Source organism: Colius striatus, chromosome 1, assembly GCF_028858725.1.
Source record: "Colius striatus isolate bColStr4 chromosome 1, bColStr4.1.hap1, whole genome shotgun sequence".
Lineage (NCBI taxonomy): Eukaryota > Metazoa > Chordata > Aves > Coliiformes > Coliidae > Colius > Colius striatus.
Genome location: NC_084759.1, coordinates 2,104,619 through 2,130,545, shown reverse-complemented (window position 1 = coordinate 2,130,545; position 25,927 = coordinate 2,104,619). Strand labels below are relative to the sequence as shown.

At 42.1% G+C, this 25,927-nt stretch overlaps 1 protein-coding gene across 8 annotated transcripts in view; it reads right to left on the bottom strand.

The window, feature by feature from the left end:
- Window positions 1–21,688, bottom strand: part of EMSY (EMSY transcriptional repressor, BRCA2 interacting) — a 42,235-nt gene extending 20,547 nt beyond the window's left edge. For 6 of the 8 annotated variants that reach the window (XM_061990259.1, XM_061990274.1, XM_061990265.1 and 3 more), the window contains exons 1-9: window positions 21,576–21,688; window positions 20,360–20,468; window positions 16,671–16,770; window positions 15,942–16,016; window positions 13,187–13,362; window positions 11,925–12,077; window positions 8,236–8,495; window positions 3,314–3,596; window positions 324–608 (exon numbers count right to left, since the gene is read on the bottom strand). In XM_061990259.1, the coding sequence (XP_061846243.1) occupies window positions 324–608; window positions 3,314–3,596; window positions 8,236–8,495; window positions 11,925–12,077; window positions 13,187–13,362; window positions 15,942–16,016; window positions 16,671–16,770; window positions 20,360–20,429 (1,402 nt within the window). In that variant the 5' untranslated portion in view covers window positions 20,430–20,468; window positions 21,576–21,688. The remainder of the gene's footprint in view (window positions 1–323; window positions 609–3,313; window positions 3,597–8,235; window positions 8,496–11,924; window positions 12,078–13,186; window positions 13,363–15,941; window positions 16,017–16,670; window positions 16,771–20,359; window positions 20,469–21,575) is intronic. The other 2 variants (XM_061990303.1, XM_061990321.1) reach the window with 1 other exon arrangement.
- Window positions 21,689–25,927: the final 4,239 nt, after the last annotated feature.

Here is a 25,927-nt window from a genome sequence, read left to right as displayed (position 1 = left end):
TCAGAAAACTGGTATCTTCCAGGTTGCCAAATTTGTTACTTTTGAAGATATTTACATACCTTTCAATCTCTAGACACAAAACATTTACTCCTAAAGGATGGTCTGTAATAGCACAAATTCTTCAATTAATGTTAGCTGTAAACATTGAGACATCCTTCACTAACTGCTTATACCCAGGTCTAATGCCAAGTCCTGTACTCAAGTAATTATGCCTTGGTGACAGCTCCCCATGCACGTTTTAGGACAGAATTCTGTCCTCCCTCTTTGAGTTGTGGTTAAACCTCACCAATCAGCACTATGACCCAAAATTAATTCCCAACTACCTGATTCCTGCTTGATCTGAATGGTTGGTTTGATGCCAGGTGGCAACTGAGATTGCTGTGTCTGCTGTTGAGCTGCAGAAGACTGAACCAGTTGTTGTTGCTGCTGTTGTTGCTGCTGCTGCTGTTGTTGTTGTTGCTGGGCCTGTTGTATTTGGTGCAGCTGCTGTTTTGGGGACTGCTGATGCTGTTTGGGAAACTGTGCTAAGATCTGAGTTGGATTCCCAACCAAACCTTTTGGGGAAGGTAGTCTGGTAGAGGCAACTTTAATTGCTGATGTAGACACACCTGTAAAAGAGTAAATGGTTTAAGATTGAACAGTGCAATACAAATATTACAATTATCTTAAATACTTTTGCATTTAAACTGTCTTTACTACTGAAAAATGCAGATATATGTGAGTAAAAGAAGCTTGCACAGAGCACAAGTGCTCTCTTCAGAGGAAAGGGAGATTTATTCAGGTTTTCCAAGTGGCAGCAGAACAGCAGCTAGTGGAAGGATCACACTCCCAGTCTATTTCCTGCATCTTTTGTAGTACAAATAATTCACAAATACTTTTGAGGCCTGATCTTTAAGCTGCAGTTAAGCAAATTATTTACAGGGAGAATCATGACTACAAAAAGTTGGGGATGTGAGGATGACAAATATCAACCCCATTAACCTTGGAAGTGAGAATCTGTTACAAGGTGCAACTTACTTTAAAAGAAAGAATCAAGTAATGGGATGTAATGTAGAAAACTGGGGGACATACAGTTCTTGTGCTGATAGTTTGGGTGATCTCACAAGTGATTAAAGTGAATTTGCAGTAAGATGGAAATATGAAGTTCACAAATACATCTCAATACTTATTTCTGTCATTCCCTTACATAGTTGTCACAACATTTCCAGCAAAATTTGGCTTCCTCTGTAATTCAACACTGCCTAATAAGAAGCATGAAAAAAAGACAAACATAAAGCCCATGGCTTACAAGGGCAGTTTTTATCCAAGTCCCAGCTCCAGTGGAAAGTGGCAAAAAAACTCCTCTTATTTCTTCCCTACATTTGAAGGCATTAGTGATAATGACAGAAATCATTACAAGCTACAACTCTGGCAATCTAAATATGCAACGCTTTTCTCACTGCATCATCTAAGAGGGTTTCCCATTTTCATGCTCAGATGTTTTCATTCATCAATTTTTCTTCACATTTAGAGTGATTACCAGTTTAGGTCACAAAGTTTCACCAGCATCTTCTGCAATGACACTGACAGTCTTGAAAGAAAAACAACATCAAGAGATAATCCACCTCATGTATTTTAGAATTACAGCCTGTTCCAGGATCAAACCCAACTAAAAACCCACTGATGCAAAAAAGAAATTCTGCTGTAAACCCTTGTGCATCTTCAGGATTTGATTAACAGAAGCAACATGGAAGGCAAAACACTACCTCAGCTTTGATTTAGCTGCCCAGCTTTTTGTGGAATGGAACAAGAATGGAAAACATGGACCAGGAAAAACTGCAACGTGACACTTGTCATTGTCAGGCACAGTATTTATCAAGTACTGGTCACTGAGGCCCTTTCAGTCAGTGACAGATTCCCTTCCAAATTTTAGCTAGTGTCTGTGGAGCTGAAGTGGTCAAGCTTGCATTCACAGTAAGAATTAGAAATCAGAAAGTTAAGAATGTTAATCCAGGCCAGCTTGGGTCATTATTTTTAAGGACTTGAAACCTGATATGGTGAATGTTCCTGAATGTTATCACTGAACATATGAAGGATAAGATGGTTATCAGGAGGAGTCACCATGAATTCACCAAGGGGAAATCCTGTTTGACCAACCTGATACCTTCTATGAGTGCATAACTGGCTGGCTGGATGAGCAGTGGATGTCATCTGCCTTAACTTCAGCAAGGCTTTTGACACTGTCTCCCACAACATCCTTATCAGAAAGCTCAGGCAGTGTGGCTTTGATGAGTGGACAGTGAGGTGGATGGAGAGCTGCTGAATGACAGAGCCCAGAGGGTGGTGATCAACGGCACAGAATGGAGTTGGAGGCCTGTGGCCAGTGGAGTTTCACAGGGATGGGTTCTGGGGCCAGTCTTGTTCAACATCTTCATCAACCACCTGGATGGGGGCATAGAGGGACCCTCAGCAAGTTCCCTGATGGGATCAAACTGGGAGCACTGGCTGATTCCCCAGAGGCTGTGCTGCCATTCAGTGGGATCTCGAATGGCTTGAGAGTTGGGCAGAGAGGAACCTGATGATGTTCAACAAGGACAAGTGCAGAGTCTTGCAGCTGGGAAGGAACAACCCCATGCACCAGTAAAGGCTAGGGGTCGAACTGCTGAAGAGTAGCTCTGCAGAGAGAGACCAGGGAGTGTTGATTGGTAATAAGCTAAATATGAGTTCTGGGCTCCTCAGCTCAAGAGGGACAGGGACGTGCTAGAGAGAGGCCAGTGCAGGGCCACCAAGATGCTCAGGGGACTGGAAAATCTTTCATATGAGGAAAGGCTGCGGGAACTGGGACTGTTTAGTCTGGAGAAGAGGAGATTGAGGGGAGATCTTATTAACATTTATAAATATCTAAAGGGTGGGTGTCAGGAGGTTGGGACATCTCTTTTTTCTATAGTATCCGGCAACAGGACAAGGGGTGATGGGATGAAGCTGGAACACAAAAAGTTCCATTTAAAAAAACTGTTTCAGTGTTTGAGTGAGGGAGCCCTGGCCCAGGCTGCCCAGGGAGGGTGTGGAGGCTCCTTCCTTGGAGGTCTTCAAGAACCGCCTGGACACGTTCCTGTGTGACCTGATCTAGGTGAACCCGACTGGATGATCTCTAAAGTTCTCTTCCAGTCCCTACCATTCTATGATTCTATGATCTTGGATTAGTATCATCAGCAGACTTCTTTCTTATCTCCTCTACTCATCAGCAGTAAACATGCATCTCCCCAACATTATTGTTGAAAACAAAGCCCAATGCACCCCTGAAAGAACTATAAATGTTATGTTACCGCCATACCTTGTGCTACTGTTGACATAACCACCGATGGCGTTGATGACACTACAGCAGTGACAGCAATAGTATTTGCAGTACAGGAAGGAGTGGAGCAGCTACTGCTGCTGCTGCTGCTGCTGCTACTGACCAAGGAGGACTGAGAAGCAGTTATAACCATGGGCTGCTTTTGAGTAGTTGAGGCAATGACTGATGTTGGGACAAGTTTCGTAACTGCTGCATAGTTGTGGGACTTAGAAAGGATGTTGGGTACAAAAGTTGAGCTTGGAGACGTGGTTACTATGATCACCTGGAAGAAGAAGAAAAAAAAGAAGAAATTCATTTGCTCTTTGCATTTACTTAAAAGCCAAACACTTCAGTTTTTATCTGTGTATTTCACTTTAGGGATACACATTTATTAAGATCATTTATGAATGTTATAATCACATTTGCTGGCAACAAAAAGATATCATTAGTTTGAAGAAATAGTGACAAACATTTTCTTAATATTAGAAAGGTTTTTTGTGAGGAAAACAGTTATATAATTAACTAGAATTATGCCATGTCTGAAGGCAAACAGAGAGGAATAAACTGCTTGGCTTCACTAAACTGGGCCAGGAAGCCTGAAGCCCACTGAAGGGACTTCCAGCAAGTTTCAGACACCATTCTCCTGCACATACACCAAGAAATGGAAGTGAGAGCTGATTTTTTTTCCCCTTTAACAACTAACAAGCAGTTGCTGAGTCAGTAATGGGAAATATTTTTTGATCCAAAGGCTGTAAACAATAGTTCATCAGTGATAAAACTGGTTTATGTTTGAAACAACTTCTGCTTTAATTATTTCTCCCAGTGGACATAAATGCTCTCTTCTCTGTCTTACAATCACTTGTCTAAAAGAGAGTAAACATCACCCCTAGTGCAAGTTACAATGACAACACAATGAATCTGATCTGACACAGGAAAACACAGAATTCGTTCTAACCTTGCAAGAGGTCTGCTCTTATGCAATTGACCTAGAAAACTAAGCATTTCTTAAGCATTGAACATGGAGACTGTTTACATAAAGAGATTACTTTTATTCTGCTTGTATGTACCTGCTTGTACTTACAAAAATACAGTTAAAAAAAAAAATCAATGCACAGAAATACAACATATTTTTAGTTTATCATGCAAGAACACTGAGAAATTGCTTTAATAATGCAAATTTAAAGCCCTGAAAACTGAAACTTATTAATGACTTGATACATCAAAAGTAGATAGAAAAAAAAAGGTTCAGGAGTAAAGAAAACCTGGGTCGGCTCAAATTAAATCTTACACTACTACCCAAGGATGACTGAAACCTTGCCTAGTAGAGGAAGGAGGGAATATAGCAACAGCACCAGACTTCAGTGACTGATCAAGCAGTAAGAGCTGAAGAGTTTCTAATTCAGTTAAAAAACCAAAAAGGAAGTAATCACATGGATGGAATGAAACCACATCTCACCACTGTGCCTACCTTTGGCTCTCCTTTCACCCCAGTGCTTAGTTTGATGGTCCACATTACTTAACTAAGCCTTTAGTATCTTGATCTGAGGAAAACCAAAACATTACTATCTCCATGAGCCATGGCAGTCAGATCACAACTCATCAGTGCCTGAAAGACAAGGCTTCCACATCTGCTGCTCTGTCACTAATGCATTCACCAAAAAGAATGTTTTCTCTGCATCACTCTTACTTTTACCTTCTGCTTAACCTTGATTTGATCAAAACACCCTTCTGAAACTGCTCTTAGGTTAAAACCATGCAGATGAGCTAGACACCACTAAGCTTCATTCCAGTACAACCCTTGCAGGTGAAAATATCCTATGATGTGCCTCTGGGGTTCCATCTTGCTTCTTAAATAGTCAGTTAACACTGCAATTACCTCCCAAGTGTTTGAATTTTAGAGCCAGGCTCCATTCCACCTAGGATAACTAATTTAGGAATATAATCAAAGGACAACTTGTAGTTTAAAAAGGCAGACTATTCACAATAAACTTCCTCCACCATCTGTAGTGCAACAGGGCAAATTCAGCATCAGAACTAAGTAAGCACAGATATGTAGGGCAAACCTGGGCATAATCATAACTCTTGAAGACTGTTCCTCATTCAAAGACTGAGATAAAACCACCAGTCAGGTTATCACAGAATCATAGACTCGTTTCAGCTGGAAGAGATCTTTAAGCTCATGGAGTCCAGCCTTTGTCCCAGCCCTATTCAGCCACCAGCCCATTTCCCTCAGTGCAACATCCACCCATCTCTGAAACCCCTCCAGGGATGGTGACACCAGCACCTCTCTGGGCAGCCCCTTCCAATGCCTGACAGCCTTTGCAACAAAGAAATTCATCCTCACATCCAGTCTGAACCTCCCCTGGTGCAACTTGAGGCCGTTTCCTCTTGTTCTATTGCTTGTTACTAGGGAGAACAGACTGAAATCACTTAATAACATTTTATTTAATCATGCTACGAAAAAAATAGCAAGTAAAACGTTACAGTCCAGCCATGACTGCTGTTCTTTCAAAATGAACACAGCAGAATAAAGTTCAGTCATGTATGAAACATATCCAGGTTGAACTAGATGATCTTTCAAGGTCCCTTCCAACCCTTAAGATTCTGTGATTAAAACTCAAATCACAACGATATTTTTGAGATTATTGTCTCAATTTACATTGAAGTGATCAAAGCAGCTTCACCATGGGTACCCAAACTGCATCACATCTTGTACAAGCAGATCACTGTCTTTTATTTGCTTTTTGTCATTGTTAATTTTCATTGTTATGGTAAAAAATTAAGTATTAACACATACTGAAATTAGTCCTGTCAGCTCTATTTTGAGAGACATCAAAACATAGTCCCTGAAGAAACCAAGGTATTAATGACCAGAAGCTTCACTAGCTATATTCCTTCTGTATCCTAGACTGAAGACTTCATTATGAGAGAATTCAGAAACTGGAGCTGTGACATTATTAGTTGTTAGGACAAATCTTCCTCCAACCTACTAAAAATGTCAAAACAATTCAGAAAGCTGGCATGTACAAATGAACAACTCCACTCCTGTCCAGCAACTTCACTCACATCCAACAGCACTTGTTTAAAATAGTACATTTCCACTTTGAGTGTAACAAGTCTGACATTTAATTTTAAGACTACTAAAAAGGATTTCTCCCACCAAAATGATCCAGTTATGTATTCTGGCATATGTAAATCCAACAGGAGAGGGTAGTGTGGCAAGCTCAGATACAAACTCTACTATGGCTCCCTAATGAAACAAGGGATGATTTTCGTATCATTGCAGATTTGAGTGTCAAATTATGTAAAGTAAACCCTAAAATTTCCACATCACAACAAGCAGAGGCACAATTGCAGGAAAGACCCTATTAGCAGTCCATTCTCTTCACTCCATCTTCCAACTACCATGATGTGCAACACTCAATACACAACATTACAGTTGTTTAATGCAAAAATCCCTTCCTGCACAAAAGATGAGCCTCACAAAAGCAATGGGGTAGGTAGGTTAAGCCCTTTACTAGCTGTGGATTTGCTGAATTGAATGCAGCACCTTTTATTCGATGGTTTATGCTCACTCATGAATTTCTATACATGTATTCAGAGATGAAATGTGATTAAGGACGCTGTTAAAGAACAGTGAATCAGATGAAAGCATCAAAGAGCTCTGAGGTGGGGAAAGGCCATAAAGTAAGTTCTTTATTGCATATTGCTTCAGTTAATCTTCATTGGTTTTAAAGTTTCCAAAAATCAGGCCATGAGAGCTCTGCTAATCCAAATAGAGTCATAAAAAAAAATTAAGAGGAGTGATGGAATAAATAATGTGTGAAGGTTTGAACTCAACAGTCAAACACTCAGAGTTGGAAAAAAAAAGCTTGTTAGTGGCCAGGCTACCATCAGTCTGCTGGTATCAAGGCCAAATTAATTCCACAGACTGCCCCTATTGCCCCTCCTTATTGCTTTAATTAATAACTGTACCAAGAACACACTTGGTCTGAGCCATTAATCTTTTGTTAAATCTTAAGAACATATCTGAAATGCTTCCTAAAGCAAGGGAAAATAGTTATTGCCATGCATCAGGCACATACAAATCTGAGTCCAATACAAAATTTTGACACAGAAAACCTTTTCCACACAGTGCATTCTGGTGAAAGCCAGGCACACTCAGCTGAAATACTGCAACTGATTTTGACCACTGTAACACTGTTAACGTGGAATGAGAAATGGCACACTAATAGTGTAAGGAAAATAAAGCCCCCCAGTCTTTGATCACCTCCAAGAATTTATAGACCTCCAAAAGTCTCTAGACAAAAGGTTTGGCAAGAGAAAGCCCCTGTCACCTCTCCTGGAATTCTTCTACTGCAAAGAATAATTATAAACAAGGAAAATAGAAATAAGAAAGATTACCTTTGACCAATAGTTGTTACCATCTGAAGGCTGTTCAGTGGCCTATGTGATCCAGTTCTCAGTGGACTAGTGTCCATATCACAAAACCCAACACCACAAATGGTACTAACTGGCAACCTTGTTGGCAGTCTCACCAGAGAGGCCAAGAATTGAATGAGCATGGAGACTGAATCCCCTCTCATCCCTAGAAGTGGTCCCTTCAGGTCAGGGTTGAGGCACATTGGTGGGGCAGTCTGGGGGAGGCTTGCACTCCCGCTGCCTGTGCTGTACCTGTTCTGTGGATAAAAAGAGGGCTTCAGTCTCCACGGCTGTCAATCCAGGTCCTTTCACACACAGGTGAACTAAATTCATACAAGAGTTTGGTTTTCTCTTTGTTTGTTTTATAGAGGGATTACCTTTCATCCCAAGCACAAACCTTAAACAGCCAGACAGTTCACAGAAAGGAAGAGTCAAAAAATCACATCTTATTCATTGATAAAACAGGAATAAAGGAACATTTGGCAGCTTCCCCCACATACCTTCTGTGTTGTCGTGTTTGTTGTCTGTGTTGAGGGCTTAGTGAAGGTTATTTTCACAGGCGACATGTGTGGTGGTAAGGAGTTGGCAATGCTCTGCATTATATTACTCATCTTGGGGCTGCCACTTACAGGCACCGTGATAGTTTTAGTGACAGGAGTCACTGCCTTCGGGACTTCTTTCAGGAGGACAGGGGAGGAGCTGGAAGAGTTCGTTCGCCTTCTTTTGCGGGGCTTCTCGTCGTCGTCTGAGCAGCTGACACCTGCAAAAGAAGGACTTCTGCTAAATTGTATTTCCCCCATCTATGGCTCTCAGTGCTTTCTATAACACTACAGACTTGCTGAGTCTTAGACTCAGAAAGAAATAGAGGATAAATTATATCTTCTGGTCACAACTAACCTGTACCACACCACAGGTGGTCTTAGTCCTTGATATAGGCCACGCTTACAAGTGCCATAAAGCAAAGAAACAAAACCCTAAGACACTCAATTACTTCATCCAGATTAAGAGATTCAGAGGATGTAACAGCCAGTGTATGGATTTCATTCTGCTCCAGAAGTTTGACTGATGACACTAGGCATACAAGAGGGTTGGGATAACTGACATGCACATTTCAGGTTAGAACTTTACACTGTGCTGGTGTTCTTGTTGCTAGTTTTGTTTACAGCAACTGGGCTATTGAAGTTTATCCTCCTGTAGTCTCCTCTGATTTCAACCTTTGTACCTACTTTCATACCATGCTTGTCATTTCAGCACCCTTCTCCCTCTCACCTTAACACAGCATCTTGAGACCTCTTCTTTCTTTATTAATGACACAGTTTAACTATAGACTCATAGAATGGTAGGGGTTGGGAGAGATCTTTAGAGATCTAGTTCAAACCCCCTGCAGAAGCAGGTCCCACCTAGATCAGGTCACATAGGAATGTGTCCAGGTGGGTCAGTCAAACCTCACTTTATGAGCTTCTGCTGCCTTGATGTGTTTTGTGCAACAGGTATAAAACAGCTCCTAACATACAATAATGAAAAAACAACAGAAATCCAGCCTCTAATGTGTTGATTCTTCCTCACAATCTACTGTATATGTTGAAAAAACAGTATGGTGCACTATCCAGATTGGCAACTGACAACCCTTTCTGCAGTGTGATCAACAGATCTTCACTCCATGCGAATCTCTCCTGAGTAGGCAATAGGTTCATATACATTAGAGAAAGATAGAGAGTTTCATTCCCTTGAAAACATCCTCCATCTATTGGGTAATATTCACATTTACCAAATTAGTCACAGTTCACCAAATTACACAACTTCAACCAGAGATTAAATCAAAAAGACATAATCCCCCCTATGCAGAACCAGGCTATAGGCATTGTTCTGATGTCTGGGGCTTCTAGACAAAAAATGCTGTCATGGCAAAAAGCAGATTTGCTTGTAAACTAAGCAAACTTTGTCAGTCAATCTCTAATTAGGGTCAAGATCTAATTACAATCTCTAATTAAAATAACTAAATATTCTGTCATTCAAAAGTGAAGACACAGGAATTAACATGGACAAGAAAGTCCCCGGTAGCACAGCAAGTGATTTCTGAAAAATGGGATTCTCCCTTAGTACAAGCACCAGCTCATTTGCAGGTGCACTCCAGAAGGCTGATAGCTCTAGCCACATGAAGGATGGGAAATTGAACTAGAGAAGCAAAGGCTCCATTTCAAGCTTGCTTTGAACTCCAAAAAGTAGTTTTAGCTGGCTGCAGCAGTCCAAATGAAGCGTGGATCTACGAGTCCAGATTTGAAAGCTTTCATCAACCATTTAGGGCCCTGAACAAGCCTAGTAGTGATTTCCATTGATAAAGCAGAGATATGGTGACATGACTTTAAGGTCTATTAGGAACAGGCTTTTAAGTATTACTGTGACTGCACTACACAAACATAACTGTGAGGTCACTAATCACACTGAAAACGTGCAGGAGTTTCAGTATCTCACACTGGAATCAAAAATCCACCTGCAGCTAGGGTGTTAGGACACAGACGTTATTTTGGTGGGTCATCAAGAAATAATGAAGAGAAAGCTCTTTGTGGTCCTCACCCACAGGAAAACAACCAACCAACCAACCCAGAAAGCAAGATGAAACTAGCAGGTTATTTTATATTAAAGTTCAGCTGATTTCATCTCCTGTTATCACTGGTGGGGTTCTGTAAGAATATTACTCCTGTCATTTCACGTTAGAAATTACATTTGCACAAAGTTTTCTATAAGCATTTAGCTAAAAGGTAGCACAGTTTGACTATAAGTTACACTTGACAAGCAAGGAAACAGAGACAGGGAGAGGTTAATGGCTCAATCAGACTGTGACTTGCATGAGGTCACACAACAGAGCAGTGGCAAAGTCACAACTGTAATTCAGGTCTCTTGAGTCTGCTCTTAAGCAGGTTTGTTGGAATGAACACGACTGATATAACACATTCTGAAAGACACACAATTCCTTAAAACAAAAAACCCAAAATGAAGCATGCAAAGTGAGGAAAAAACAGTCTAGGGATGGACAGAATAAAAAGGAGACTCTTTCATCCCTCTATCATGTGTCTACACTGGTTTTATCCTCATTACCACATAATAATGCAGTAGAGGTCTAAATTACATTTTTAACAGGTTATGAACATTTTCCCCTGAATCTGTGATTCTATGATTACTGCATTAAATCAGAAAAAATAAAATAATCTTAATGTAATGGGTTCTATGGGTTGATACAGCCACTGAAGATGGTGGTTTGCAGGGAAGATTGCATTTACGTGCAAGGTGATATTTCTGACTAGCTCCAAGTTCATACAAACATGCACATGTAGAATAAAGACTAAAAGAACTTCCACAGCAAGCATAAAAATAGCACTTATCAACTCCCCTATTAATCTTTGTTACTTGCATTTTGACAAGATAGAAAATAAGGACAGAAGGAACCATTTTTACTTATTAGTTAAGTAAAAATGCCTTTGATGAACTTGGCTTATGTATAAAGATGTATCAGGTGTAAAACTAGCTGGTTTATTATCCTAAGAATAATGAAAGGGGCGACACAAACACACACACACACAAAAACTATGCCAACATTACACTCTGGATTTCCAAATTCAAATAGAAGAAGATGGGCATCTGGTGGGACCTTGCATCTTTTTCTCAGTTGCCCAGGAATGCAAGACTCCATTCCAAATAAACCACAAAACAGTCAGGGTTAATGTAAGCATATAAATGCTTGCCAAGCTACTTCATACTAAAGAAAGTCTAGGTCAACTGTGAAAGTGGGAAGGAGGGACCTTATATAACTCAAATAAGTGACTACTATGCATTATTTAAGCAGAAGTCCTCTGCAGAAGAAACAAGCAGAGTCCCCTTAAAGACAAGTTCTAAACAAGCTGGGTTAGAAATCCACTGATGTATAGCAATTCCTGTATTTTATTTTACAAATACTTTCCACTGCTGTTGTCGTTGCCATTACTGCTCCCTGCAGCATTTTACAGTGAGTGGATTTATCCTGAACACAATTTCTCTGAAAAAGGGAAGCAATAAATTCATTCTTTAGACTAAACGAAGGCATAAAGGCATTAAATGACTTGCCCAAGGTCAGAGTGTTTAACTCAGTCCATGCTTCAGCCACCAGACTGTCCCTTTCTTTCCCTTTTGTTAATCAGTTGCTAGTATCACTTACTTTTGACGTAAACAGTACTTCCACTTGGCAAGACGACTACATTGGAGGCTGGACTGGCGGGTCTGGGGGACTTCACTGTTGCTACACTGCCACTTGGAACAGGGGTGGATGTTGGGGTTGAAGTGGTACTTGTGTAGGAATAGCAAACCACCACTGAAGAGGAGAAAAGACACCTTCCATATAACTGCAGTGCAGAATCCCATTATCCTATCACTACTTTAACAACTGAAACGGAAGCCAAAGACTTGTTGGGTCATTATCCACATCTTTGCCTCTGCAAGCCTGTTATTGCTGAATACTCCCCAGTTTGACCTAAGTACGGTCATGGAATTAATGACCTTCAAAAAGACATCACAGAAGTCTAACCATCCCTCCTCCCATCCCCAGAAATCTGTGCTGCTGATTCTAGATTTTGTTGTTTGTATTAAGATGTTTTCCTTCACCATTTGTTATTTTTCCTTTTAGCATTAATTCAATATTTTGGATCTTTTTGCTCTTCTGCCAATGACCAGTAAGACTAGACTGGTAACTGATAGAAAACAACTAGTGCCTCTTTCTTCTGAAGAAACCAAAATAGTCCTTCAGTAATGAACACTTGATTTAGCCAATCAGCTTGTTTAAAGTGTTCTGTGTAAGTAGCAGAACAATGATTCAGTATTTCTCACAAAACCAGAATAAAAACACAGCCTGTTTCAAGAAGTGATATACATCCTCCAGTTGCATGAAGCATAATTTGAGCCTATTCAGCCAAGCTAGATGGAACATGTGCTAGCGTTATTTAAAAGCACAAAGAAAGCAGAAAGCAATCTTTTGATTTGGTATGTTTAATCTGAAGTGAGAAAAAAAAACAAGACCAAAACAACAAAAGAAGTAAACCAACTAAGCTTTCTTGACTTTCACCACAATCTACTTACAGTCTTAAAGTGCTCTGAAATACACTTCATCATTTACAGAACTTCACAAAATCTTAAGTATTTATAGTATACAGAGCTTAACAAGTTAACCAGTGAATTTCCCCCTCGTTTCCTGGCTGTTTGGTTTCTATCATTTCATTTGTTAGCATGCCCACAAACACAGAGTTGTCAGATTTATGATGCAGATGCTGCAAAGGCACCTTTTAAAAAGAACAAAGGGGTTTTTTTCCATATTTCTATGAATACTGATTCAGGTTTAAAACAAATCCCTAACACAAGCTAAGGTAACAATTTATACTGTGACATTAGAGTCCCATAAATTGCAGTAGAATGCCAGCTTTCTCTCACCTTCTTTGTTTCCAGTTTCTGCAGGAACTGGGAGGGATGCATTGTGCTGAACAGCTGCATTGGCAACGGCATTAGCAGTAACAGTAAAAGCTGTTTGTGGAACCAACCGGGGCATCAGCGGCACCAGTCGACGACCTTCTATAGACCATTCCGAAGAGCTGTTTGGTCCAGACATACTAAACAGAAAGGCACATTCTGTAAGTATTCTGCTGGGTTTCCAAAATACACAAGTCCTCTACTTTTAAGTGCCTCTTTTTTTCACCCTGAAGCTCTAAAAGGCAGTTTCTAAAGACACATTTGAAGCAAAGATTTTCAACTTTCTTCAGGTCACAGAAGCTCTCACATTTTTCCCACCTGATGTAGAAATCCTCCCACAGCAAATGTAAGAGTTGTTACTGCTGTTATTATTTTGTTTTACAGATCCCTTAAAAGGGCCAAAGGTGTCACAGTCGAAGCTCCAATATTAGATAAGCTACCATTTCAGGTAGAGCCGATACACTCTACTTCTGGATGACAAATAACTAGACATCCAACAGATTTCGTAAGAAGTTACTGAAACGTATTACATTACAAGAACTTGGCTTCTACTGCATATCTTGTTTTATCTGAAGTGTTTCCTCAGACTTATTAAAGTAGTCTCAAATGTGGTAACAAGGTATGAAATGATCTAGGTGGACCTGCTTTAGCAGGGGGGTTGGTCTCCTTCCTTGGAGGTCTTCAAGACCCGCCTGGACACATTCCTGTGTGACCTGATGTAGGTGGACCTGCTTCTTCAGGGGGGCTGGACTAGATGATCCCTTCTAACCCCTATCATTCTATGATTTAAATCCATCCTTATCAATTTCCTCAGTAGAAACCAGCTTGCTTCTCTAATTTCCTGTCACCTCAGTACCTGCACACAAAGTGGAACGTTTCCAACACTGCTGTTCTTATCTAGATGGAGAAGTGCTTCTGTTAATGATTGTTTTACATGAGTCATTTGTTAAGATCTGCAAAACCCAAATGGCAAATTATTTTTCAATGCTGCTGTGTTCTTAAGCCAATCAAACTCATTTAATGTATGCATAGATTCTGAAAAACAACTTCTCACGTGAACTATTGCAAGCAAGTTGCAGCAAAAGCTACCCTAAATTAGTCTGTAAAACGCAGAGGATCTTCCCTGTTGTTAAATCCTGATATGCTTCGGTGTTCTTCATACATATTCATATAACATAAGCAGAGCTGCAGCAGCTGAGGTAAAAATACATTTTTAAAAAACAAAAAGAAATACTATCAATGTTGCATACAGCAAAGCCAGCAGAATCAGCTTCCCTAACGAGCCAGGGAATTACTTGAGTCAAACACTACATTACTAATCATCACTCACAAAGAATTGCCACGGGAAAAATAAAGAGATGCAGAACTTCACAACTGCACCTTGTCTGGATTATATCATCTCATCCACTTGAAGCTCAGCACCTCTGGACAAACTTTATGCTTCCTCTGTAAAATGCTAAAAACAGAACTACTACTTAAGAAGGAAACTCAGCTCAAGAAATAATCCTGATTTGACAATTCAATGCTTATTTTAGAATATTTTTCCCCCTCCCTTTCTTTAAAGGGGTGTAAAGGAGCCAGTGGGTTTTGTATGGTAAAGTGGACTTCCAAGTCTTTAGACTTGAACATTAATACACTAAAATGTTAAACATCCTTCTGCATCACTATAACAGTAAACTGAACTTGGTGAGTCTTGGATCAGACAATCGTTAACTCCAAGTGTTTCTTCCTCCCCATAACAGCCAAGTTACAACAGTCAAACTTAAAAAGCAATGGTTGCAGCACAAGAGAAAGAAAAAAACACAGATTTACAATCCATCTGTGTTTAAAGAGAGTTCTTAATAGTAAGACTGTTAAGCAACTGCAAAAGATACATAAGCACTTGTCCTCTTGCTCCTCTCCACCTCTCAAAATCATGTGGAGCTTGTGAAAGGAAACACAAGGAGGAACAAGCCCAGTTGATGCCAGCACAGCAGTTGCATCAAGCACAGAACAGTGGACACTGATGTCATCAGTTAGCTCTGCTGCAGTTTGCTGCGTTTCTTTTTCACTCTGGCCATTTTTTTCCCCCCCTCTCTGTGCTGATACATTGTTTTCCATTAATCTGACACCTCATTCCCTCTCTTTGTCTTTCTGTCGTTAAGTTCCTCTTAATATCAGCTTTCCAAACAGATTTAAATAAAAATAAAGGTAAAACAAAAATAATAAAGCAAACATGTTCCTCCCGCTTCTTAATTTTTCTATTTTGTCCACTCTGTTTCTTCTAGTCTATCTTACAGGAAGCTCTTCATGAAAAAGAACTGTGAGGGTGATGGAGCCCTAGTCCAGGCTGCCCAGGGAGGGTGTTGGAGGTCTTCAAGACCCGCCTGGATATGTTCCTGTGTGACCTGATCTAGGTGGGACCTGCTTCTGCAGGGGGTTAAACTAAATGATCTCTAAAGGTCCCTTCCAACCCTACCATTCTATGAATAAAGACTGTCTTATACTGTACTTGTACAGTGAATGGGATGTCTTCAGATCCAAAACACAACAGTACTAAATAACTGCTTCTAGTTCCCTGATGTAAATCTAATACAGGAATTCCTTCATCCATACACTGCTTCAAACTACTGTTCTTTAAACCACCATCAATCTTCAAAGTTTCATCATTCAGTTAAGACAAAATGGATTTTTCAAAGGGTACCTTTGGAAAGCAGGTAGAAAATGACCCGTAACTTACTTGTGTGCGATAGTTGTCAGTCGTTCATCATTTACTGCTCTCCGAACTTCAGCACGATGTCTCTCTGTTGAAATACTGTTAAAAAAAAATAAGAGCAATATATTTTAGTCAAGAGGGAGACATGAACATTTATCTAAAGTTTCTAGCTAAAATTAAACTGATGAATAATCTACCCAAGAGACAAAAGTGAATGGGCATTTACATTGAAGAGATTGTCACTTAACTTTTGTTATCATGGTGAGAAGGGATGAATGTATTATTAGAATGGTTATTATTGCTCAAATATATTACTAAGGAATAAAAAGAACATTACTGTTCACAGGGTAGCCCTGCAAACCAGATAGAATACAGCCTCTTAATGAGTTAATAAATGTAAAGCATAGAAAAGCTTGCACAGAAAACATGCGGCATTCTTTCTCAATATAACTTGAGTCCAAAGACCTTCAAGTCCTACCTTGATGAAGCTCCAAGCTAGCACACTTGTGAGCTAGCTGAAATCCTTTTAACAGTACCCCACAAAGCACCAACAAAACAATAAAGCTTCAACCACAGATGAACAGTTGTTTTACTTACTCAAAACTCAAAGCAGAGTTGGAATTAAACCTCCACGAGATGGAGAATTACTTCTCCAAGTTAGGATTCACCTTGACATACTAGTGGTAGAAAAAGCATGCAACATCTTCAAAGAAAACAGGCCATCAGTTCTTATTTTAAAAGGGTCGGGGTTACCTGAGCACTTTAGAGAGTTCTCCAAGAAGATCCTTCTTCTCTTTCGTAAGGTCTCCCTGTGCACGTAAGGCACTGATGACACCTGCATATGCCTCCAGTTCTGAAGGATTAGAGCAAACAGTTTGTCTATTTAATGCTCACAGTAGAAGTGGAAAGAAAGAGTGAATGTTATTTTCAGTATTACTGACAGTATTCTATTAATTTTCAAAATCATTAAGGGGAACATGTCTTTCAATTATTTAGTCCTTTTCAGAGGAGACTGACAATTTAGAACTCTCTCAGTCAATTGCTCTGCAGCGTACAGCCCTCCTGTGAAACAATTGTCTCACCACAGAGGATTTAGTTTAAGAACCCAACCAAATATTTCAAGCTCTCTCTAAGCTGACATATCAGCCAGAAAGCTTGAAGGAACAGTCCCCCGATTTGGAGGACTCAGAACTCTCTAGAAGTAGGAGGAGAAAATCTTTAACACGCATCGTTATGTAGAGTTCCACAGGGAAGCTTGGCTTGAAACAAGAAACACACTACCAAAAGAGCAACTGATTTTTTTTCCTAATGCCTTTCCTTAATTAGCATGGAGAATAGCAGCTCAACTTTGTTAAATAAGATCATCATAATCTTTTGTGCCCATTTGCTTAATATGTACAACGGCTTGAATCTGAAAAGAATGCAATACACCCAATTAAACACAAAAGAAACAATCCAGCCATTCTTAACTGTAGAGTCACTGCAAAGATTAACTCACAAAAATACAACTCTGATTTCAAGGATCTGTCCTTCCAGGTGAGTGTTGTGCCTTCTGTGTTATAAAGAATAAACTAATAAAGGCTACTGAAACTTCTGAATTTTATCCTACAATGCAGGGTGAAAATCATAGAATCACAGGATGGGAGGGGTTGGAAGGGACCTTTAGAGATCATCCAGCCCAACTCCTCTCCCTGCAGAAGCAGATCCACTTAATGCAAGTAATGGAGTCTGCTAATTTGCCAAAGAATGACTTGCTGTTCTAAGCTCAGCACAGTTTAAGGAAACATTACTGAAACTCCTTCTTTAAACCAGAAACAGGAATCTTTTGCAAACTTCCATAAGTGTCTTTCATTCTGCACTCCCCTGTCAGCAGCTAACCCAGCCAACCCCACAACAGGTCCCAGTCTACCAAAAGCACTAATAAAAGAGGCAGGTCAAAACCTAACACCTCTGAAGTTTGCTGCAAAAGAAAGACTGAAAAAGCTTTCAGTTTAGGACTCCAAAGAGCTAATTTACAAATCAAATCAAGGAATTGTGCTGAAAAGTCCTGCTCTCCCGTCCTGATAAAAGCAGACAAAACACAAAGCAGAGTTGCTTTGGTTAACTATGCAGCCTGAGCAGGGATGCTGAGCGACCTACAGAGGCATTTACAGCTTCAGTTATGAAACATTTGCTAATTAATGCAATAGTTATTACTAATATCAACATTTATTTAGACAACTGTGTTAAAATACTTAAGATATTCATTTTATCCCCCTCTGTTAACAACACAAAGTGATTCTCAGATACAACCATATAATTATTTAGCAAGAATAGATCATTTTTTTTCTTCCTTCTGCATTTTTAGTAGAGATCTTCTACACTGGGGCTTTAAAAATGCAGTTCTGGCCTTTTTGGAAGCTAATAAAGATTGCAGAACAGCTTTAACTGGCTTCCTCCCCCTTATGTCTGTGTAGCAATAACTAACTGGCATGCTCTCTTTCCAACACAAAGCACATCAAATGGCCAAAACAGGTTTCACAAATAGGTACCATCATTTCAAGTGTAAGGTGCTACCATCACTCCTTCACACAGGTACAAACCAGGAGTGCTTCAGAACAATGCACAGCACCTCAGGCTGCAGTTTAGCTTCATGTACACCACTGCATTTCCCTCATCACAAGAGTAACCCACTGCTGCTGAAGAGTCAGCACCGCAAGACGTTGGAAGAGTGAGACTCCATAAGGAGGATGAATATTGCAGGATACGACCCTCGGACAGCTATTTGCTCCCACTGCCCATGCTCCTCCACCCTCCACTCCCGTGCTACATCTATTTAAACTGAGAGCTTCTCTACCCTGGAAGAGACAGGGCTGCTCCAGGCTCTGATGCTCTGTTACGCGGGCAGGGCCCCCTTGTGGGAACACAGCTCATGCCAGCAATAAAAAAAGGATTTCTTTCTTTCTTTTTTTTTTTCCCCTGTCAGCCTAGGTTATGTCACTGAAGGAGGTGTAGCTGCAGTTCTGTTTGGCTCAGCTGCACCAGCACCGTTCTGCCAGCACACCAGCGTCAGCTGGGGTGGAAGTTAGGTTGGGTTGGGGTTTTTTTCCACATTCCCAGCCAGCAGAGCTACACTAACAAAATTTAGTAGCACAAATCCAGGATAAATCTTTCAGCATCCCGCACTTTCTTCTAGTTTTTGTACTTTTTCAGCCTGGCTAAAGACCCCAGGCTGTTACCTTAAAGGGTGTACAGCTCTGTTGCAACGTTCTGTGCAACATCTGCATCATTGTTTCAACAGTGTGCAAATCCCAGATTCCCAAGAAATGCAATAAAACCAGACAAAGCGAGGGAAAAGAAACTCTCAACTCTCAGAAAACAAAGTGGATGGCTTCATAATGCATTAAAAACCATGGCACAGTTAAGAAGTGCAGCACCATCACGTTAACATTCAAGCAAAATGAGAACAAGAAAAGCTGTGACTTGATGGCCACAAGAAGTTAAGAGGGAGTTCTCGACTTTCTTCCTGACATCATCCCCTAGATTATGCCCCTCAGAAGAAAGTCTGTGAACAAAACTGAAGGGCTTATTTTATTCCCTTCTAGTACTACACATCATTTAACTGGCAAAATAAATAAATAAAGAAAGAAGACATTCAGCTCCAAGAACTCAAGAACAACTGCTCACGATCTGATACACAGTCTAACAAAGGGTTCTCTTTCCTATGGGACTCAGAAGTGGATGCTTGAGACAAAAGCAACTCTTTTTATCACCTTCCAAAACACAAAAACGTGTCTCCTGGTACACACCTACTTACAAGGAGAGAGCACCAAAAACATCCCCCCATGTGTACGTATCAGGGAGAGCTCTCAGATAGTGACTGGCATTTGAAACAAGGCCAGAAGCTCCTGTAGTTACGACAGTTACATGAGAACATTGTTTTCACAGTTTCTTTCATAATTTGTGCAACTACACATTGCAAGCCATCACACTATTTCTTCTGCTGTTTCAAGTCTTTACAACAGTACCTGGAATACTCCAAAACTCAGTCCCACAATGATAGATAAGCCAGGGTTCTATGATTTCTTTTTGTACAAAAAGGTGCCTAATAAGGAATGAAAAAGCAAATGAAGAGCTTCCTCTCACAGGTTATATCCTCTTGAGTGTTAATAGTCATAAAAAGAACAGCAATACAACACTGTAACACCAAGGCTGAGATGGACTAGGACATCCATGAGAGATTCAACCAAACCAAAATAACTCTGCTCTATTCATTTTGCTCAGGCAGAGAGCATCTGCCAAACATCATTTTAAGTCAGGGCTGTCAAACCAATGACACATGCAAAATGCAGGAAATGACTCGTACGTTGCCTGTAGACATATTAGAGTACTTCATGGAAGCAGCAGGCAGGCAAATCTTAAAAGGGCAAACATACAGACCCACAAATTGTATCTTACTGTACCCAGTTTGCGAAGGATCCTCTTGCATTCATCTCTGCTGAGATCCAGAAGAGTTGGCCACACCACAGGCATCTTTCCCTTGTGCTTGCGCTCCCACAGAGCTCAGCCTCGCTGAAAAGGGAACAGAAATGCAGTAAGTGCAAGTCCATCATCTATTGATTTCCCCAAGACGATTAATGCAAACTCTCCTCAGCCTGCTCACAACTCCATGGACACATTCGCTCCCAGCCCTGCTCCAACCTTTGTAATGGCATGCTTTGCCATGCAGGAATTCGGCAGTTCCACAAGGGCACGGACTTCCTAGACTCGGATCCATCACGGGAGGAGCCTTTTTACCGAATTTCCTATCGCCTTCTCGAGCCTTTTTTTTTCCCCCGTGCCGAAACGCTCTCCGAATTGATGTTCAAGTCTCCTCCCTCTCTTTATGCACAGAGCACCTATTATAAGAACTCTTCCAGCTAACCGCACGCTCCCCCTTCCCCCCGGGGAACGCATTTCGCACCAGCCTATTATATGACAGAACAGCAAACACACCGTGAAAATTTCCTTTCCACGTACCGATACCAACGCTCCCTCCCCTAAAAAAAAACCCAAACACAGGAACATCCCCTTCGCCCGATCGCATCGCGGCGAGATTCTGGGGGTGGCGGGGAAGGAGGGCGCATCTCTCTGTTGCAACGAGGATAATACATGTAAAAGAGGAGCCGGAGGCGAGGCGGATTGTGCCAGCCCGCGGCCACGCTCCCCGGGCAGCGAGACGGGAGAAACGGCACAGCGGGGGAGGAGGGGAGTGGGCACCGGGAACAAAAGCCCCGGCGCCTTCGCACCCTCCCGCGCGGGGCTGCAGCGAGGGAAGATCTCCTGCAAGGGCGGCCGGAGGCAGCCGCCACCCGAGGGCTTCCTGGCCCTCAGCGCCGGGGACCGGAGAGAGGAGCCAGCGACGCCGGGTTCCCGCCGAGCTCCAGGGCGGCCGCCCCCGGCCCGCCGGCAGGAGGGAGGGAGGAAGGAAGGGACGAAAGAGAGGGCGGCGGCCGCTGCTTCCCCGCGCCGGGCGGAGCGGGGCAGCGCCGGCGGCCTGCGGGCGGGGGACGGGGCCCGTGAGGGGGCGGAGGGTCCCCGCCGTCCGGGGAAGGGGAGCTGCCTCTCTCCCTCCCCGAAGAGGGAGCGCCCCAGGCGAGGCGGAGAGGCGCGGCGGCGCTGCCGGAGAGCGGGACCCACCTGCCCGGCCGTGCGTGGCACATCGAAAGGCTCCTCGGCGGCAAGGCCCCTCCTCCCTTTCCCGGTGCCGCTCTCGGGTTTGTTTAGTGGCGGCGGCGGCGGCGCTTCTCCGGGCCAAGATGGCGGCTGGTCGCGGTGCGCATGCGCGACGGCCGCGAAGCACGCCGGGAGCTGTAGTCCTGACCCGCCACCTTCTCTAAGCGAGATGGAAGAAACGCCTGCCAAGATGGCAAGGAGCTGAGCGGCGCGCATGCGCCTCGGCGCCAGGCACACTGGGAGCTGTAGTCCCTCCGGCCACTTGCCGACGCGGTGGGAAGCGGCGCCGGCCCGTCCCGCCATGGCCCGACGGGCGGCTACGGGCAGCCAGAGGGGACAAAACACTCCGCGCGCGTTCTACCCGGCGTGCAACCACTGCGAGCGGGGCGCGGCGTAAACCGCATCCCACATCCCCCTTAAACTTTGGCCATTCACAGCTGCCCGCTGCTTCCCGTAGAGAAATCCAGCAGCGTTGACATCAAGCCTTGACATCACGTTTACCGTTCCCAGCTTTCTGACTTCCAAAGCGGCGCCGGTTCCGCGCGGTGCTGGGCTGGGCTCGCGGCACAGAACGGCGCTCTGTGCAAACAATGAGGGCACAAAATCCGCGCCCTAAAACCACAGCTCAGGTGGTTTTTCTTCCCGGCAGTGAGCTGAGCAGTCACCTCCTCCAAAAGAAACCCAGCCTGCCGGCTCCTTTATACAGAACAGTGATTATAACTTTATTTCCCCCTGTCCTGCAGATTTCCAAGAATAGCAGCAAATGGTGTGGCTTTAAAAGTCTTTAGAATAGATTAGAAATGGGGAAGAAAATATCTCTGAGGCTTAAAAGCAATGCATCTGATGGTGTCTCGCAGTGAGGAAGATGAAGAAAAATCCATCCCATCAAACTGCCTGCGAGGTGATGGCTGGAAAATCACAGCACAGCCCCTTCAGGATGAGCTTTTGCTCCTGCTTCTGCAGCAGGGTTGGACTGGATGATCCCTAAAGGTCCCTTCCAACACTACCCTTCTATGATTCAAGAGGGACAGACACATGCTGACACGTTCATACATGTGCATGTACTCAAGAACCGGGGAAACACTTGAACAGAGATGTACAAAATGAGCCAGTTATGTTTGAAATGTCTGAACTTGGGATTGCTGTGTCTTAAGATGAATTCCAAAAATACTTCTTCATTTTATTAAGGATGAAGACACAGAGTTAGAAATAGGCCAGAAAGGTCCAGAAAGTCCAAAGGCTACATTCTATTTTACTTAGAGCAGCACCCTTGACATTTACTTCAGATTAACCTATAATCAATTCAGCATTACACATCAAAATGAGAGGGCTGAGATACCCTGGACAAAGGGAAAACAACCCAAACCACACAAGTCCTAAAAAGCAAAAATAACCTGAACCAAGGCCTGAGCTCTGCAGTGGTTCTTCAACTCTGATGGCTTCACCAAGATTGTCTCAGCAGATACACCAGAGCCACTCCTCAGCCCAGCTGGATCTGCGTCAGCAGGGTCTTCTCAAGTCCCTCCATCACATAAAAATCACCAGTCAGCCCTAACTGGCTCAAGGAGCAGCAGGGATTTTGCCAGAAGACTAAATTAAGGTCACCTGGATTCAGAATGACTGCAGCTAGCTTGGCTCTTCCAGCCTAATCTAGGGAGGTCACCCGAAGGAGACTGAGACTTGACAGCATTTCTTTACCTCCGATGAACTAAAATCTCAAAGAGTGTTCCAGATATGGACTAAAAAATAATGGAAACAAAGACAACATGGTACTTCATTAACACAGAAAAATGGCTCAATGTCCCACAGGTGACTTTTTTCCTCAATAAATTAATATAAACTAAACAGATTCATTGTGGGTAAAGGAAGAAAAACAGACTGTGATCATGCCAACCTTTTTGCTAGTCTTAGCCACCTTCTGGATGTTAATTGCTTTCTTAGTTCTCATTACCTACATCCTTGGTCTGCCTGAGTCATCAGTTAATAAGGCCCTAAATTACAGAGCACTTTCCAGAAAGCAAAACAGCAGAGAAACTTGTCAATAGCAGCAATGTTTTGTTGTTTCCTAAGGAGACAAGGCTCAACAGTGTACAAAAACCACAAAGTAAAGGTAGTTTGTAATAATCTATTCTACTTAGCAGTCGAGGCAAGCAAAGAACTCACGTAATTAAAAGAGGTTCGAGCAATAAATCACTGAATTTTTCTAGCCTGGTCATATTAGGCTGGTACTTTAGCTCTAAATGTGTAACAGCAGCTCACTGCTAGCTCTCCTTGTCACAAGCAGGAGAAGGGGAAACTGGGACTCACCAGGACCTGCAGTATCTGATGGTGATGCAGTGATCAACTCTGTGTGATCAGCTCTGTGTCACCCACCTGCCTCGTGCCCCCGTTTCCCACTTTTATAAAGGCTTTTAAAAACTAATGGCAGTTGGTAATATCCAAAAGCCATGCAGTATTATTTAGAACAGCATACTACTGTTTTCTTTTTTAAACATTATCTCAGTTTCATACATTTAAGCAAAATTTGTTCCTCTTTCCCATAAGAAATGTAATGACCACGATACACTCCTGCTTTGTACTACATTCTCTACCACCTGACATCCTCAAGTCCCCATGAGTTTAAATAATATGATTCTCATCAATTACAGTCACTGGTTTAATTAATTAACCTTTCTGGGTGTTGACGGAATAATCTATGTCTCACCAAGCTTCCTTCTGTCTCCAAAGACAATGGAAGGGGGAAGACAATGAGCTTGGAAGCATGGGTGGTGAGATGGCCCAAGGGAGGAGCAGTGATTTTTCACGTGGAGAAGGTGATTTGTATGCAGCCCAGGTCACCAGGACAGAGCTGTGGGTCTCAGCTCTTTGGGGGCTCATAGGAATTGAGCACAGCAGCCTTGCTGGATTAACTGCAGCTCCACTTGCATCACTCCAAACTGATAAATATAGACCTCACCATAATCCTTTTTTCTTGGGTAGAAGAGGGGCCCATTAGCTTGGTCCCAGGTGAGAACCACCACGCACAGCTACTGCAGCTGCTTCTTTCCTGCAATAAATGGTGAATGTTCTGCTTCTAAGATTCTTATGCTGGTAATTTCCCAAGTAAAATTAGGGTGGGTTTTTTTTGCTTTGATTTTCCATCAGCCTGTGAGCAATTGAGAAAAGAAGGAAGAAACCCACTATGCCCTTATCCTAACATGAATCTGTAGGAAACTTAGCTTTTTAGGCAATTTAAAGATGGTTTAAAGTATCTTCTATGTCTTGCATAAGAAATAGCCTAGATTCTAACAACAACTATGTCTTGGTCCTTTTTTTAATTCATTTCCAGGTTAAATGGTCTAACCAATGGAGTTTCTCTTTTAAGAGAATATTCAGTGACTTCACACAATCATTAGAGTTGGAAAAGACCTTTAAGATCATCCAGTCCAACCTCTCACCTCACAGTGCCAAGCCCATCACTAAACCACATCCCTCATATGTTTTCCTGACACAAGCATCTCAATTTTGATTTCATTCTCTCATCCTCAGAACACTCCTAAACTCCTTCCTCCTCAAATGCTTTCCTATCCACTTTTTTCTCCTGGCTGAGGTAAGAGCAGGAATCTCAGCAACATTTAGGCACTGTCAGCTTGCCAGAGGAGCCTTTTCTATATGGCATTGTCAAAAATACAGGGATTGTCTCTCAGGACTATTTGTACTTAAATCCACAAAAGTATTTCAACTACTTTCACTGAAGACAGAATTGTGTTGCCATTTAATAGATTCCCCCCACACTATTGTAACATATTACAATCAACATATGTATTTATTTTACAAATAGTAAGAGCTTCAGTGCTGAAAGCACCTAAATTGAGCAAGGCTTAAGTCCATCAAAACACCACTGTGCATTGAGCTGAGCACCTATTCAAACACTCTGCTACACTGAGGCAAAAACTTGAGTATATAACCTCAGATAATGGGAAAAAATTCCCTTCATTGTGTCATTCTGTGGCACATCAAAGAGCGAATTAAAGTCGGTACCCTCTGCAATCTAAGGAGGCAGATGCAAACCTCCATCCATCCTCTTTGAAGTGTGCTGTATTGGTGAAGAATGTATAAAACTTGCTAGGAATAAAGCAAAAGCACTTCTCAGAATAGAAAGCGTGGGAATAAGGCAAATGTGTTAAGTTATTGCACCACTGTGCAGCTTGTGTCCTTATCTGTGGTCACACACACACATTACAAACCATATGTATCTGCAATTTAAGGGGAACACACCCCACATTAGCATTTAGCAGAATTCAGTCACACTGGGACCTGATTTGTGTTGTAGTTCA